The sequence below is a fragment of the Dromiciops gliroides genome, chromosome 4 (assembly GCF_019393635.1).
Source record: "Dromiciops gliroides isolate mDroGli1 chromosome 4, mDroGli1.pri, whole genome shotgun sequence".
NCBI lineage: Eukaryota > Metazoa > Chordata > Mammalia > Microbiotheria > Microbiotheriidae > Dromiciops > Dromiciops gliroides.
In genome coordinates, this window is record NC_057864.1 from 267210905 (window position 1) to 267227148 (window position 16244).

The 16244-nt window shown below is 35.6% G+C and overlaps 1 protein-coding gene across 1 annotated transcript in view; it reads right to left on the reverse strand.

The window, feature by feature from the left end:
• Positions 1 to 3941, reverse strand: part of LOC122755011 (cysteine-rich secretory protein 3-like) — a 29992-nt gene extending 26051 nt beyond the window's left edge. Inside the window, exons 1-2 of the mRNA XM_044003421.1 lie at positions 3876 to 3941; positions 1619 to 1735 (exon numbers count right to left, since the gene is read on the reverse strand). Coding sequence (XP_043859356.1) covers positions 1619 to 1735; positions 3876 to 3941 — 183 coding nt within the window. The remainder of the gene's footprint in view (positions 1 to 1618; positions 1736 to 3875) is intronic.
• Positions 3942 to 16244: the final 12303 nt, after the last annotated feature.

Sequence of the window (16244 nt, forward strand, 5' to 3'; positions counted from 1 at the left end):
TGGAGTATAGATGCTGAATGAACCATACTATTTCTGTTGTTTTTGGTGCTATTGTTGTTGTTTTTCTATTTTGAGGTTTTTCCTCATTGCTCTGATTTTTCTCTTATAACATGACTAATGCAGAAATATGTTTAATGTTATTATATACACACACACACACACACATATATATATATATATATATATATATATATATATATATATATATATATATATATATATATATATATATATATCACCAATATCAGATTACCTGCTGTCTAGGGGACAGGGGAGGGAGAGAAGGGAGGGAGAAAAATCTGAAATTGGAGGGCTAAAGTCTTAATATAATCTCATTTGAGACAACAGAGAGGTAGGTGCTATTATTATTCTCATTTCACACTGAGGACATTGAGTAAGACAGACTGTGATTTATAAGTTACTGGCATCTAGTCAGACAGTTAGTAAGCATATGAGGTTAAATGTGAATTCAGGTCTAATTGCCTCTAGGTCCATATCTCCAACCACTGTGCCATCAAGTTGCATCTAACCGTTTGTAATAAATTATAGGTTAATTGCTACTAGCCTCAGTGAAGTTCCCATTATCAATGCCATCATAAATCCTTGACATTTTGAGGTATTAGAAGAATGCATTTAAATGACCATGTTATTGACCCATCACCATTCAAGCATATGCTTTGAATTTGTCTTCATTTTGTGGAAAAAGGTTGTAATGAATCATCTTAATCACTGTCTAATATTAATTTCTAGCCTCTCTTAGACTTATTTTTCTGGTACTGAGGGAAATAAAGTGGTTAACTGAAGACAAATGAGTTTAATGATTAGCTATCCTCTCCATCCCTTAGCCCTTCTATAGTCGAACCATTTTCTTGCTGTGCAGTGACATGATATAACCATGGTACCATAAGGAAAAGCCTGAGTGAGCTTGGCACAACATGATGCATCATAACTTTATTTCAACACATTTTAATTTAAGTTTTAAATTTTATTGGATTGAATTGAATTATATTAGAAAGTTTTGGGTTTTCTAACTTAGTAACTGCATGATCTGTGGCAGATTATATAGCCTCTCCAAGACTTTTCTCCTCTTCCATATAGTGGGGGATGGAGGTGAAGGGTTAATAATTCCCATTTTGTCTACCTTACAGGGTTATTGTAAAGATCACTTAAAAGTCACTTGAAAAACTAAAAAGTACCATATAAATGCTACTTTATCCTTTATACTTTTTTATCCATGTTCCTGCTTTTCCCCTAGAAACCTTCCCCCTTGGGCTCGACAAAGAATTTGAACTTTTATCATATTTATGATATGTTGTCTTACAGCTATCTGCATTTCTGTTGTTCTCCAACTAGAGCCCAAGTTGTACAAGAGAAAGAACTGCATCTTCTCTTAATTTTGTATTTATTATTCCTAGGTCTTCTAGTATAGCAGCTACTTACTATTTGTGTTGGAATGATATAGGAGGTATGTCATAGTCATATATTATGTAATATTATATGATAAAATAAAAAATATAATTACTGTTGACCATAAAATTAGTTCTTAATTAAGATATCATCATTGCAAGCTATATTCCTGGTCCATATTCCATCCCGCCCCTCCAGGATTGAAATTTACCATCTTTAGCATGTTGGCTGCAGGGGGTGAGACTTGTGCTCGAAGGGCATTGTGCTTGTCCACAATTTCACGTTGGATTTCTTCATGTTTAGTTGATATAGATTCATAGGATACACTCTTTGGGAAAAGAATTAAGAAGACATACATTGCCATAGTTAATGCTCAAAACTGAATATCCTTTCTAATATGATTCATTGAAATATTTTAATGTTATTTTATTAAATTATTATAAATGGCCATTAATAACACAGGAAGTTTATTCTCTGTAATGAAAAACTTGTAAAATGGGAAAATACATTGTAAGGCTCCAAGATATTGTTATATAATATTATTAACTCCAATATAGGCTAAGCAGATGTAAAATAGAATCATAGCATCCTACTCCTACAAGAAATATTGGATGTAAATAATTCTTAAGTTACAGATTTAGCTGAAACAAACTCAGAAAGATAAATATCTACCACATGGGTTCTTCATTGGAGTATTTTAGATAATAGATTCTAACATTTCTGCTTAGCAGTATACATGTTTTGCCTATACTTAAATTTACTTTCAATTTAGAGTTTTATCAAGTCCAAAGGCTAATATTAAGTACAAGTACAAAATACCTGCTATGAATTTATTGAAAGAAGCAGCATGGCAATAATAGAAGGACAACTGCCCCTATGAGACAGGATTACAAAGGTTCATTCAAGCCTTGCTTCTGATATTTACCTGCTGTGTGATGCTAGCCAATTCATTTACACTCCATAAGACTAAGTTGCAGAGGAGGTGCTCCCCTGAATTGGTATAGGAAGTTTCCTCTTCCAAGTGTTTCCAAAATAAATGATATGGGATAATAAAGGAAATGTAGAGAAATTGGGTTTTATAGGGAGATTCTGGGATTGGAATTGTCTTTATTCTCATCCATTTAATAATATTAGAAATGGCCGAGAGGTGTTAATATTCAGAATCATATACCTTGTTTTTAGTGAGCTTATTTGTTCATCTCATCTTATTTGCTCATCATCTTATCATTATTCCCAAAGCAATGATATTCTACTATATACAACTAAGTTCTTATTAGTACAAATAATGGATCCTGTGAAGTGATTTCATTATTTAGTATATTCACTATATTTTCATTGGTATAAAACTAATGATTATATTTTACATAATTAAAACTTCACATAATATATACAACTACTTCATGGCATTTGTTACATTAATCAAGACCAGCTGCACTTCAATTGAACTCACTTGGAATCATTGAATGTAGGATATTAAAAGTAATATAATATATTCACTACAAAATATCTGAAATAATTATAAGTTGTTAGTGTCCTCATATATTTACTAACTTTGTGAACCTAGGAAAATAACAACCTTTGTCTGCCTTGTTTTTCTCATCTATATAATAGGAATAATGACTGCATCTGCATGCTAGGGTTGTTGTGAAGATGTTGAGTCAGTTTACTATGTATGACCCCATTTGAGATTTTCTTGGCAAAGATACTAGAGAGGTTTGCTATTTCCTTTTCATTTTACAGATCAGAAAACTGAGGCAAACAGGGTTAAGTGACTTGTACAAGGTCACAACAACTCGAATCCGAGGCTGAATTTGAACTCATGAAGATAAGTCTTCATGATTCCAAGCCCAGTGCTCTATCCACTGTACTACCTAGTTGGCAGGTACGTGTAAAGTGATTTGAAAACCTTAAAGTGTTCTATAAATGTTAGCTGCAAGCAATTACTTCTGGCCCTGGACTAACATGGTCCATAAGATCCAGAACTGAGCAAATGGAAGGTGAGAAAAACACCATGACAAGTGAATGAATGAGTGATTTATTTAGCACTTATTATATGACAAGTACTGGTCAAGTGGTGGTGATACAGATATAAATCACCTTTAAGTTTGTATGCATTTATCTGGAAGACAAGACCAGTATCATTGATACTGACTTCAGGCAATTATCTTCCCCTGAAACAAAGACTTAGGGCTTTAGAAAGAGAGCATAATTGTTGAAGAGGAGTATGATGGAACTGATAAATTGTATGGAGGGATAATGAAAGGAATCATTGGCAACTCACTTTGTGTCTTTATCCATAAAACCAGAGAAATCCTTGTTCTATGGATTAGTGTCTTGCACTTAAAGTGGTCTTGGACATGAAAGCTTAGGGTCTATTATGTAGAAATGGTACTTCTGGAAGCCTCACTTAGCTAGGATTGGAAAAGTTCTTAGCATGCTTGAAAGAAATTTTTGAACCATAGTCATACCTGTGCATCACCACAAGATGGAAGCAGTATGGCAGCAAAGAAGAGCAGCAGAGGTAGCAAAATCATTGCTGAAAAATAAAAATAAAAATGTGTAAAATTCTGTCCTTGCTGCCATCATCATCACCACCACCACCAAATTTAGTAGTCAGACTTCTTCGTAGAAAGCACAGTAGAAAGAATGTTATACCTGGAGTCTAATTTACTCCATATATGAGACAGCTAGGTGGTGTGGTTGATGAAGTGCTAGGCTTGGAATCAGTAAAACCTGATTTCAAATCCAGCCTCAGACACTTTCTGATGATGTGACTCTGGACAAATCACTTAACTTCTGCCTCAGTTTTCTTATCTACGAAGTGAAAATAATAATAGCACTATATTCCCAATGCTCTTGTGAGGAAAAAATGGGATAATATTCCTAAAGTACTTTGAAAACCTTAAAACATCATATAAATACTATCTGTTGTTATTGTTACAAGGCATTTTCATATCCATCATCTCATAGACCCATAGTTCATCCAAGCTTGGTTTTCTTTCTTTATCAGAGGCCACCAAAAGTGTTGAAAGGAAGACATATTTTTGGGTTGTGTGACTTTCTTGATGTGGCATTGAAGATAAAGGCTTTAGCCCTGAATATCCTAACTTCCTTCATTCAACAGAGTTGAAATATGTGGGATTGAATCAGGTGGTAACTGATTCAAATGTGGCTGTATCATTTTCTTCATCTATAAAATGGAAAATAGGAATAAAAATATTTTCACCTCCTACCTTCCTACCTTACATAAATTGCACCAGAATTATGAAGAAAGGGTTTTGTAGAGAGTAGTGTTAGAGAAATATGAGCTATTATTTTAAGAATGTTACCTATTTTAAAAATTACTCATGTACCAATATGTGTTCATTTTATTGATTACTTGGTATGTCAAGTAGAATAGTGCTTCCCTTTTTTGATCCTAGACTAACCTGCAGCAAGCTCCTGACAATTCTCTTGAATCCTAATATTCCAGTGTTTGGTGAATTTATTCATCACCTTCTCTGATCATAGTCTCTTTCTACTTTTGTTATCTGTACTGAATAATTCCAATCTTTTCAGTATACCTTTATATAACAGCATTCCATCCCATTCTGCCTATCTCAGACACCTGGACACACAAATAGATTCACACACACACACACACACACACACACACACACACAGACACACCCCTGAAACATTCAAACATTCTCAAGGTGTTTTCTATTTTATTTGAACTATACTGACCAAGCTGGATAGCACACAGGTTTCCAGTTACAAACACGCCATGGTCTTATACAAGATTGTGGGGTACCATGGCTTCAGCTGCATGGTGGAGTCTCACAAGGAAAATCTGACCTCTCATTCACCCCCTTAAATAAGGAGAGATATGTGTGCATGCACATCGTCCAGGCATACTGCTATATCCTTAACCCATCCTTGACAGTCTTGGGGATTTTCTTATAATAGTTTCCCAGGGAATTATATATGTATTCCTGGCCTCTCTAATGCATGCCTTATTTGTACCTTCCTATAAGAGGAGCTCCCTTAGGGTGAGAAAATATGAAGGATCAGAGTCAATCCATTTGTGTTTGCCAGTTGTCAGGGACTTTTGTTAGAAAGGGATCAAAATAGATCCAGTTGCTGAATGCCTGCCATCGTGAACCTCTGCTACACAAGAGTGAGTTGCTTATAATAAATCTTTATTATTCACAATACTGGGTATTCCAGAATCATTCTTCAGTATTTCTTTTATCTCAACTTATGGGGGAACTTACTCTCCCCAACCTTTCCTGGTTTCCAACAAAGGGTATGGTAATTTTAAAAATGTGGTTCCTAATTCTGTAGTATCTAGCATTTGCTGTCACCTAGAATTTCTGGAACACCTGGGGATTAGATAGCTAATTCAATGGCAAATAGGGGAGTTGAAAAGAGAGTTAGTTCAGTGGAAAATAAAGTTATCAGGGCTAGTTGCATATGGAATCACAAATTTGGAGAAGTAGAAGAGAGAGAGAGAAAAAAAAAAAAGGATTTCTATGTAGGGAAAACCAAGAAGCAAAGGTTCTGGGGAGGGAATTGGGAAGACATATTTGGTGGTGTGACTAGAACTAAGGGTGATTTTAAAGGAATGGATTTGGCTAGAGTTTAAATTCCTATTCAGGAATGAGGCTAGAGGCCATAAGAACCCAAAGAGTCCCAAGAGGCCAGATCTCTCTTCTCCCAGTTCTAACCGATTCACCTCATCCTTTACCCAGATGTGGGACATTATTCCCACAAATGAGGAGAGATGAGTTGTGTTATATTATTTGGGAAACAATCATGGAAAGAGTTTCAGACTTGAAATCAGAAGGGATATACTTGGAATCTCGTTTCTAATACTTATTCATTTGTGTAACTATAGGCAAAAGACAACTTCTAGGCTCATATTCTTCAACTATAAAATTATGATAAAAACACTGATGCTACCTTTTTCACAGGGTGATTGTGAGGAACACATGAGATAATACATGAAAAGAAGATTGAAAATGTAAAGAATTCTATAAATATCAGAGAATATTGCTCAAAGTATTCTATAAAGTTTAATTCTTATTATTACACAATTCGGCCATGGTAGTAATCCTCATTTGAAGGATGATAAAATTGAAACCAGGAAGCTAGGTAGTCCAGTGGAAAGAGCACTGGACCTGGAGGCAAGACGACTCATCTTAGTGAGTTCAAATCTGGCCTTACACACTTATTAGTTGTGTGACCCTGGGCAAGTCACTTAATCCTGTTTGCTTCAGTTTCCTCATTTGTAAAATGTGCTGGATAAGGAAAGCTAAAATCACTCTAGTATCTTTGCCAAGAAAACCCCAAACAAGGTCATGAAGAGTTGGACATGACTCAACAATGACAGAATTCAAATCCTGAAAGGTTGTCACACAACCAATTAGAGTTAGAACCAGGAATAGAATTTAAGGCCCGGTATTTTTTTTCCACTATTCCCCCCTCTTCCCCCCCCCTCCGCCCCAGTAGTTAAAACTAAAATTCCATTTCCCATTCATTGGGAACAAAATTCTGCTTGGAAATTATTATTTTTTTTTTCTAGCCTTAAACTAACACCCACACACATTACTTTCTCTTGACTTACGTAATTAATTATTTTTCGGCTCTGATATAATTCAAATGAAGCCATGAATATCATTAAACCAAAGTGTGCATTTAGAGACCAATATTAATGAAGATAGACAAGCAGTTAATGCTTGTGATAATAACTAGGAAATATCTGCCACCCACAATGTGCTGTAGTATTGTTAACCCTGGATAAAAAAAAAAGATTCCTTTTCTTATGGCAATACAAGCTATGAAGAAGACAATCCTTAATTCTATAAGAATGTCAGGCAGCACAGAATCTTCTAAGCTAGTACCTAATTCAATAGACTGAATCCAATTATCCCTTGTATGTCAGAATCACCAGTAGATGTGAATAGGAGCTTTTTTCACCAAAGGGCATTTCAACCCTTACTCGTTGTTTATTTTATATCAGGATGCAGTTAGCCAGGGATGAGTGAGAATGTAGATCCTTAACTTAATTTTTTGTTTTGTAAAATTTAGGGAAAGCTAAGTAAGGACTAAGAACTTTGAGTTTTTGCTATTTTATTAACAACAACAACTAGTATTTATAGAATTCCTTAAAGTTTAACAAGCACCTTACATATATTACAGAGTCTTGTTTATACTTTTAGAAATATAAGTAACATAAAAGAGAAAGTGGTAATATGTTAAAGAAGAAAATGTAGTCTCTGGACTGGGAATCAGGAGATCTGGGTTGTATCTTTGACTATTATCATGGATAAATTACTTATTCTTTCAAGGCCTCACTTTCCCTTCTGTGAAAGAAATTATTATTGAATGATCCCTGAAACCTCTTCTGAATTTGTCATTCCATAAGATCTATGTGAAAGAAAGAAGAAGAAAAAAAAATGCACCATGTGATAAGACAGAAGACAGGAGGAAGGAGGGAAAAAATTTAAACACATTGAGAAATGTCTGGATACAAATGAAATCCCCAAATACTGATATACATTTCAACCAGACCTCTTGGTTTCCCATTGTCTCTCGTGTCATCACCAAACCCTTAATCCTTAAAGAATAATGCAATGAAAAACATTTTGTTCCTGTCCTTCTTGACATTTTCCAGTTTCATGTTATTGTCATTTAATGTCTTTGACTCTCAGTTTCCTCATCTATGAAATAAAGATTATAGAATTTGATCTACCTACCTCATAGGATTATTATAGTATCATCAGTTTGTACATTTTAAGGTCCTATGTAAACATGAGCCACTATAATAACTAAATTAATTAAATTAATGAATATGAGCTATTAAATAATTCTATTTGATAATAAAATTACCATGTTTAGTCATTGATACATATATGAATATATTGATTATATTTAATACGAAATTATTATATATATTTATATTATCACTCAATTGATGAAATTGATAAATAAATATAGCCTATTATTCATGGTCATACACACTACTGGTTAACCTATACAATTTTATATCCTTCTTCATACTGCTCAACATCTAATACCCAATATTTGAGCCAGCCTATTCTCCTCATCATTTCACAGTTGGCAAATCTTGCTGTTTCTATATCTGAAACATCTCACAATAGATAATAAAGTAACATAAATATTAAACGTATGTGCACCAAATGCAATAACATCCAAATTCTTAAAGGAAAAGCTAAATTAATTACAGGAGCAAATAGAAAGTAATACTATACTAGTGGGGGACCAAAAGTATCCTCTCTCAGAGCTACATAGATAAATATAATCATAATATACATACAAAATAAGTTAAGAAGATGAATAGAATCTTAGAAAATTTAAGTATCACAGACCTTTAGTAAAAACTGAATGGGAAGAGGAAGGAGTATACCTTTTTCTGACATATACATGGCACCTTCATAAAAACTGACCATGCATTAGGACATAAAAACCTCACAACCAAATTCAGAAAAGCATAAATGTTAAAAGCATATTTTTCAGAACAAAATGAAATGAAAATGACATTCATTATAGGGCCAAAGAAGCATGGATTAAAATTAATTGGAAATTAATCTAAACGAATGTGTATCAAAAAGCAGATCACATAATTAATCAATAATTTGCTTAGAATGACAACAATGATACAACATACCAAAATTTGTAGGATGCAGCCAAAATAATACTTAGGAGATACTTGTTGCAAGAAACTATTTCCCAGTTTTCTGCTTTCCTTGGTTGCATTTATTATTTCTGCAAAAGGTTTTTAATTTTTATATAAGTATAGTTATCTATTTTACATTTTGTAATACTCTCTATATTTTCTTTGGCCCTAAATTCTTCCCCTGTCCATAAATTTGACAGATAAACGATTTCATGCTTCCTTAATTTGCTTATGATATCACCCTTCATGTATAAATTGTATACCCACTTTGACCTTGTTTTAGTATACTGATCTGTGTTGATCCTCCCTATTGGCCTCTGTTGGGAATGGAGTTTAGTTGCTGGTCTGATCTAATGGTGGGGCCTTGATGTAAAATTGCTCTAGTAATAGAGTCTTTCTGGTGGCTGGTCCTGGAAGAGGGATTTTGTTGCTGGTCAGACTCAGGGGTGGTGCCCTGCTGCTGGTTGCTATGGTAACACGGCCTCTCTGTTAGCAAGCCCTGGAAGAGTAATCTTGGGACCCCCTGCTACTGGTTTACTATAAAAACAGAATATCTCTGCTGGTAGACCCCAGGAGTTGTATCTCATCATTGACCAGCCTGGGGGGCAGGGCTTCACTACTGCTCAGCAGTTTGGTCATGGCCTTCTTGGTGGTTTGTGGTGGGGGTGGGGTTATGGGGTGGGCCATTGCTGTGTAGCTCAGACTGCTCACTTCCCCAGGAGGCTGCTGGTTTGCAGGAGGGTGGGGCCTTGTGGTTGGATTGCCCTAGGTTAGAACCTTTCTGCAGGCCCCCTGCTGTGAGTCTGGAGGTGGTTGCTGCTGTTGCTCCTGCCCTTCGACCTCACTCCCTTCCCACCCAGGTAAGACAGATCTTTCTTGCCACGGTGGAAAGCTACTTCCTCTCCCAACTCCTGGAAAATTCTGAGGCAGTTTTTAAATTGTTTTGGGAGGATATTTGAGAGAATTTTAGAGGTTTCCTTCCTCACTTACCATCTTGGCACCAGAAGTCTCCATTAAATATATATATTTTTTGCAGGGCAATGAGGGTTAAGTGACTTGCCCAGGGTCACACACTAGTAAGTATCAAGTGTCTGAGGTCAAATTTGAACTCAGGTTCTCCTGAATCCAGGGCTGGTGCTTTAACCACTGCACCACCTAGTTGTCCCAAGTCTCCATTAAATATTAAGAATAATTGTTAGCTACAAAATTTTTTGATAAGGAAGGTTCAAAGTTGCAAAATCAAAGCATTCATATGAAAAGAGCTAATCTTTAATAAATCCAATACACTCTATCATAGCTTAAATTGGCAGTATTTTTGAGGCAGAATCATGATGGAGGAATGAGCGCTAATATTTTTGCCACATTGTCCCAACATATCCCTTATGTGAGAACCTTAAAAAAAGTACCAAACCAAATTCTGATTAAGAAACTCAAGAGAAAAATCACAGTGAGTCTTTCATTATCATCTCTTCCAGTCCAAGACAGCTTAGGAGGACAAAAAGAGATGTCCACCGATACTGTGGACAGTGCAGCAATAGAAGTAGCACCAAGTTGCAAGCAGGCTATGGCAATAGCAACAATGGTAGGAAGCAACGTAACATCTAGGAATGGTAAAAGGACTGAATACCTGGGCAAAAAGTGATCACAGGGTCATCTGTATTACTACTGGGAGCAGAAACACATATATCATCTATTATCTCTGTCACCCATTACCCAGTACCTGATCATATTCAATGGCAGAGTAGAGTAGTTATAGGTCAAAAAAGAGTGAAGAATCAAAAACTTAACAGTGTGGCTCTGAGTCCAAGAAGAGAGTTTGGACTCATTTGGTTCTGAACATAAGTTTACAGTGAAATAAACCAAGGATAGAGAGCAAAACCTAGGAGGGAGCCAGCAATTTATTTTGTCTGTATCTGTAAAACCTCTTTTAGATCTAACTGTGGCTAGGTCTAGCAGCAGTCTATAGAAAAGTCAACTACACAGAAGCCAACAGACCCAAAACAGGTCAGGAATTTGCAGAGTGTAGACCAGGAGAGCAATGAACAGATCTCTTCCCAGATAATACCACTTTGAAAGTACTGAAAACTTACAGGCCCCCAGAATGAGCTATGAAAGTAACAGGACTTAAAAGGAAAAAGCTCTGGCTAGGCATTTCCCCTCTGCTCCCCCTGCCAAAGAAGAGTAGAGCCCAACACAAGATAAAGTTCAAAGTCAATAAGTAGACTGGAAAAATGAGCCAATAATATCAAAAAAGAATCCAAATATAGGGGACATCTAGGTGGCACAGTGGATAAAGCACCGGCCCTGGATTCAGGAGGACCTGAGTTCAAATCTGGCCTCAGACACTAGACATTTATTAGCTGTGTGACCCTGGGCAAATGACTTAACGCTCATTGCCCCACCAAAAAAAAAAAAAAGAATCCGACTATAAAGACTATGAAAAGCTACTGTGGAGACAGGGAAGCTCAAGAAACAAATACAGAATAAGGCAATGACTTGAAAATATCTACAAGCAAAGGCTGAAAGAAAAACTATAGATTAGATATAAACCCAGTAAGAATTTCTAGAAGAGTTAAAGAGACAAAAAGGGCAAAGAAACACACCCACACCCACAAATAATAAAAGTGATTGAAGATAAACTGGAAAAAGAAATGAGGGCTATGCAAGAAAATTATAAAAAGAGAATAGCTTGATAAACAAGTTACAAATATACTGAAGAAAATAACAATAAAAATAAGAATTGGCCTTTCTTATGTAAAGATTTTCCATAATCACAGAGCAAGAAATTAAGCATAGTCCTAAAATACAATATTATAGATTCAAAACATTAACCTAAAACAAAACTTATTGCCAGTCAAATGACGTTAATCCAATTGAATGTAATTTTTTTGCTATCTTACAAAAAAAATGATCAATTTAGGCATTCTACATTAGTTGCATTAAGAGACCAGTATAGGATAATTAAATATTTTGATCTCAATGCCATTTTTTTCCCTCTGCATAATACTCTAAGGGAATTTCTCCTAAAAGGCTGGCATTAGTTTTGTTGAAGAGCTAAGTATGTTTTTATACCTCTCCAGGGAAGAAAGAGTGATAGGAGGCATATATTGTGTGAAGGAAAAAAAAAATGGTCTCCTACCATAAAACCCTAGTGGAATACTTCAGAATTTATAGGAACATTCAAACCAAATTTTCATCACAAATTTAGTCTTTTATTAGTTGGCAATGCTCCAAATTTTTGAAGAGTGTAATATCTTTCCCTTTTAACTCATTTTACCCTGACCAGAATTAGGAACTCAAAGATGAGATTATATGTTTTTAAGAGCTTTGAAACTTTCAGCAGAAAAATCCCCAGTTTTTTCCTGTTTGTTTCTTAATACTTATCTCCCACTGAAATTTTAGTTAAAAGCTCAGTGGAAGTCCCAAGTTTTACAGAAGGTGAGTTTAGTATTTGAATTGGAATAATTATAGACAGTCAATAGAGTTAGTTTAGGGGCAGCTGGATGACACAGTGCATAGTGTTTGTCCTGGATCTAGGAAAACTCATATTGGAGTCAGAAGTCTAGGAGCCGGGAGTCAGGAAAACTCAAATCTGGCCTCAGACACATACTAGCTATGTGACCCTGGGCAAATCATTTAACTCTATTTGCCTCAGTTACTCATTGGTAAAATGAGCTGGGAAAGGAAATGGTAAACTACTCTAGTATCTTTACCAAGAAAATCTCAAATAGATTCAGGAAGTGTCTGAAGAGCCTGAACAACACAAAGAACTGATTTGGATAATTTGGATAATTCAATAATTAACTTAAACCTAGGTAATATTTCAATTTCAAAAGATCCTGCCTGGGGTTGAAGATGTCTACTTTCAGAAGGTAACCACAACCAGATAATTTCACAGTCAAAACCATATTTTAAACAAAGCTCTTTTCAATGGAATTTTTTCTAACTTCCAGGAAGATTATCCAAAGGCGGTTTATAATATGGGAGTAGATTTGACCAGGAATAATTTAGCTTCTGAATTTGTCACAAACCAGAATTACCAGAAGCTGACTAGAGTTATGGGGTAGTGAGGGATCTCATAATGATCAACAACTCTCCTGGAGGAATTGAGATTTATTTTAGAGTTATATTAATGGTAGGAATTCTTTTCTATCCACACTAGATTTATATAATACTGGACAGACCAAGACTATCCAAGATTTTAGTCAGACAGGGTAGCTAAAACAGTACAGTAATTTTTAAAAAGTGGCAGACAGACAGGTTTCTTACTTATTTGCCTGCAGAGAATAAGGCCAAAGGGCACAGGGTTTGCATAAATTCTAATCCTAGCCTAGGTATTCACCCAGACTGAAGTGTGAGAAGGCCTTCAAATTTAAGACAGTAATGTAGTTCAGTTTTGCTTTTGCAAAGTTTCCCTTGCTTTCAACTCCTTAACCACAGCACCATGTTGATTAGAATAATCAGGGCAACTACTAGGATGATCCTTGCAAAGGCCAATCATTACTATCTACTTGATTATTCAGGTGCAAGAGGTAGACAGACAACACTGACAATATAGAACATTAACTTGTCTTGGCAGTTTTCTAAGATAGGATCAGTTGGTCAGTCATATTTTTTCCCCCAGAATATTTCTTGGTAAATTTTTTCATTGTGTATACTGGAGGGCTTCTGGGCTGGGAAACTTGATCTTCATCCAACCTAGTCTATCCCTTCTTGTGTGCAAAGTTAGCCTAAGGTGCTTAAAACTTGCTTGCCTTTGGGTAATTGCACAACCAGCCATCAGAAAATGGCAGTCTAGAAATGCCCTTGTAATTAGACAAGGGAAAATTTAAGGTGGCATAAACCCATTCCTCATAATCTTGGTACCAAAGAGCATCTCTTTGCCCTTGTATGGAAACTGTTTACTCCTGGCCTCACTACAACTGTTTATTGCCTTGGTGTGATAATAAAATACTTTTGACTTTCATTTCCCAAGTTTGCCTCAGGGTTAGGCTTCAACCAAGATATCTTTTAACATACTTGTTGTTGTTGTTTAGTCATTTCAATTGTGTCCAGTTCTTCCTGATCCTATTTGGGTTATTTTTGCCAAAGATACTGGAGTAGTTTGCCAGTTTCTTCTTCAGCTCATATTATAGATGAGAGAACTGAGGCAAACAGGGTTAAGTGACGTGCTGAAGGTCACACAACTAATAAGTTTCTGAGGTCAGGTTTGAATTGAGGAAGATGAGTCTTCTTGACTTCAGGCCTGGCAATCTATCCCTTGAGCCACCTAAGCCACCCCATTTAACATGTGGTCACCAATAATTGTGATAATTATTATCAGAGATCTGTTGATAGTTGCTGGTGCCAATCATAACAGTCAATGATACAAAGCTATGAAAAAAGTCTATTATGCTCAAAGCATAAGCACTGCTGTACAAAAGTCAGTGAGCCCTCAGCTGCAGTTTACACAATCTTATGGTTTAGTTATATACGCAGGAAAGGTACAATGGAATTTCAAAAAATAAATACAGGAAAATTATGATTTTTACTCTTTTTTTTAGTGAGGCAATTGGGGTTAAGTGACTTGCCCAGGGTCACACAACTAGTAAGTGTTAAGTGTTAAGTGTCTGAGGCCGGATACTGAGGTCAGGTACTTCTTTTACTCACTTTTATGAGAAAATGCTGGACAGAGAATTCCTAAGATGAGGCTAATCTTGGGAAGTTGTTCTAGATTGAAACACTATTGCAAAGTATTTGGTAAAATGTATCACTTTTATACATATATTTGTAAATCATCATCATCATCATCATTTTACAAAGCCATGATGTTATCTGCCTTCAGTCAATCTTGGACAATTGTTGAGATTATGGGCACTAGACCTGTGATTTGGTTGGTATTAGGAATTCACAAGTGAAGAAACCCCCTTGATCAATCCAGCTTGGCAGCATATCTGCAACCTACACTCTTAGGCTTATTGAGAGCATTGAGAAATTAAGTGACTTGTCCCTAGATCATATAGTCAGTCTATGTCAGAGGTAAGACATGAATCCAGGTTTTCCTGACTTTGTGAAATATACACTGCCTCTTGAGAAATAAAACCATTCATTTATATTGTGAGTGAGATTTTCACCACCCCTTAAATATAAGTAATTTAGCTCTTATAGTAATCAGTATAATAGACTACAAATGGTGATTTACTTAATCTTAAGTATTCTCTAGTCTCTTTGAATTTAATAATCTAGCACAGAGTACAAATCTTGTGTAACTTGTTCTTAATGTATTATAAATTTTTTTAGTGGCTTGAGCCAATGCAGTATTTGTAAACTTAGTGACTCTTTACCATTATTCCTTTCCATTGTGGTTATGTGTTCAACCAAGGGTCATGTATCAGCTTTGTAGTCATGTCCCTTTTTAAAAGGTGCATTGTGATTGACCACAACACTAGTACCTTCTAAGCTGAAGGAACCAATCAGCGTCAAAATTTATGACCTGTTGCTTTAGAAATATGCTTCAGGACTTTTTCCCTCTTGTGATTATTTGGCTAGATGGCCTTTGTCACTGAAGATAATGTTCAAGGTTCAATGTATCCTTTTCTGTACCATTTGCAATTCTCTGAGGGTGCAATGGTAGGAGTCTATGGGGTATAAATACCATCTCCTGGTACTGCTTGGGGTCTTTGTGTCCCAGACCTTACACTGGCTTTACTGTGAGAAAGGTACCCACCCTCAATAAATTTATCTTTCCACATCTTGGAGACTTCTCTGTTTTTTTTTCTTCATCGGACTTAGAAATTTTTGTGACAATTTATTGCTTAAAAGTTTATCATGGACTTGGTATCAATCTGAGAAGATAGGTAGTACTAGTATTAATATACCCACTTTAAAGATGAGGAAACTGAGGGTCAGTAAAACAGAGTCACTTTTGCAGAATCACATGATTTGACTTTATGGGTAGTAAAACTCAAACCTATGTTTTTTTCATTTAAAGTCCTTTTCGCTAAAGCACGTTGTAAATCTAAATTGTGTAGAGACTTTTAACAATTTGAGACAAAGGTGTTGTATTCTTTAAATTTTTTATCTTATAACTGTAATTGTTTATCTGAAATTCAGGAGCATTATATATATTATATACACACATTTGTTAAATATTAGAAATAATAGCAATATTGTGAGG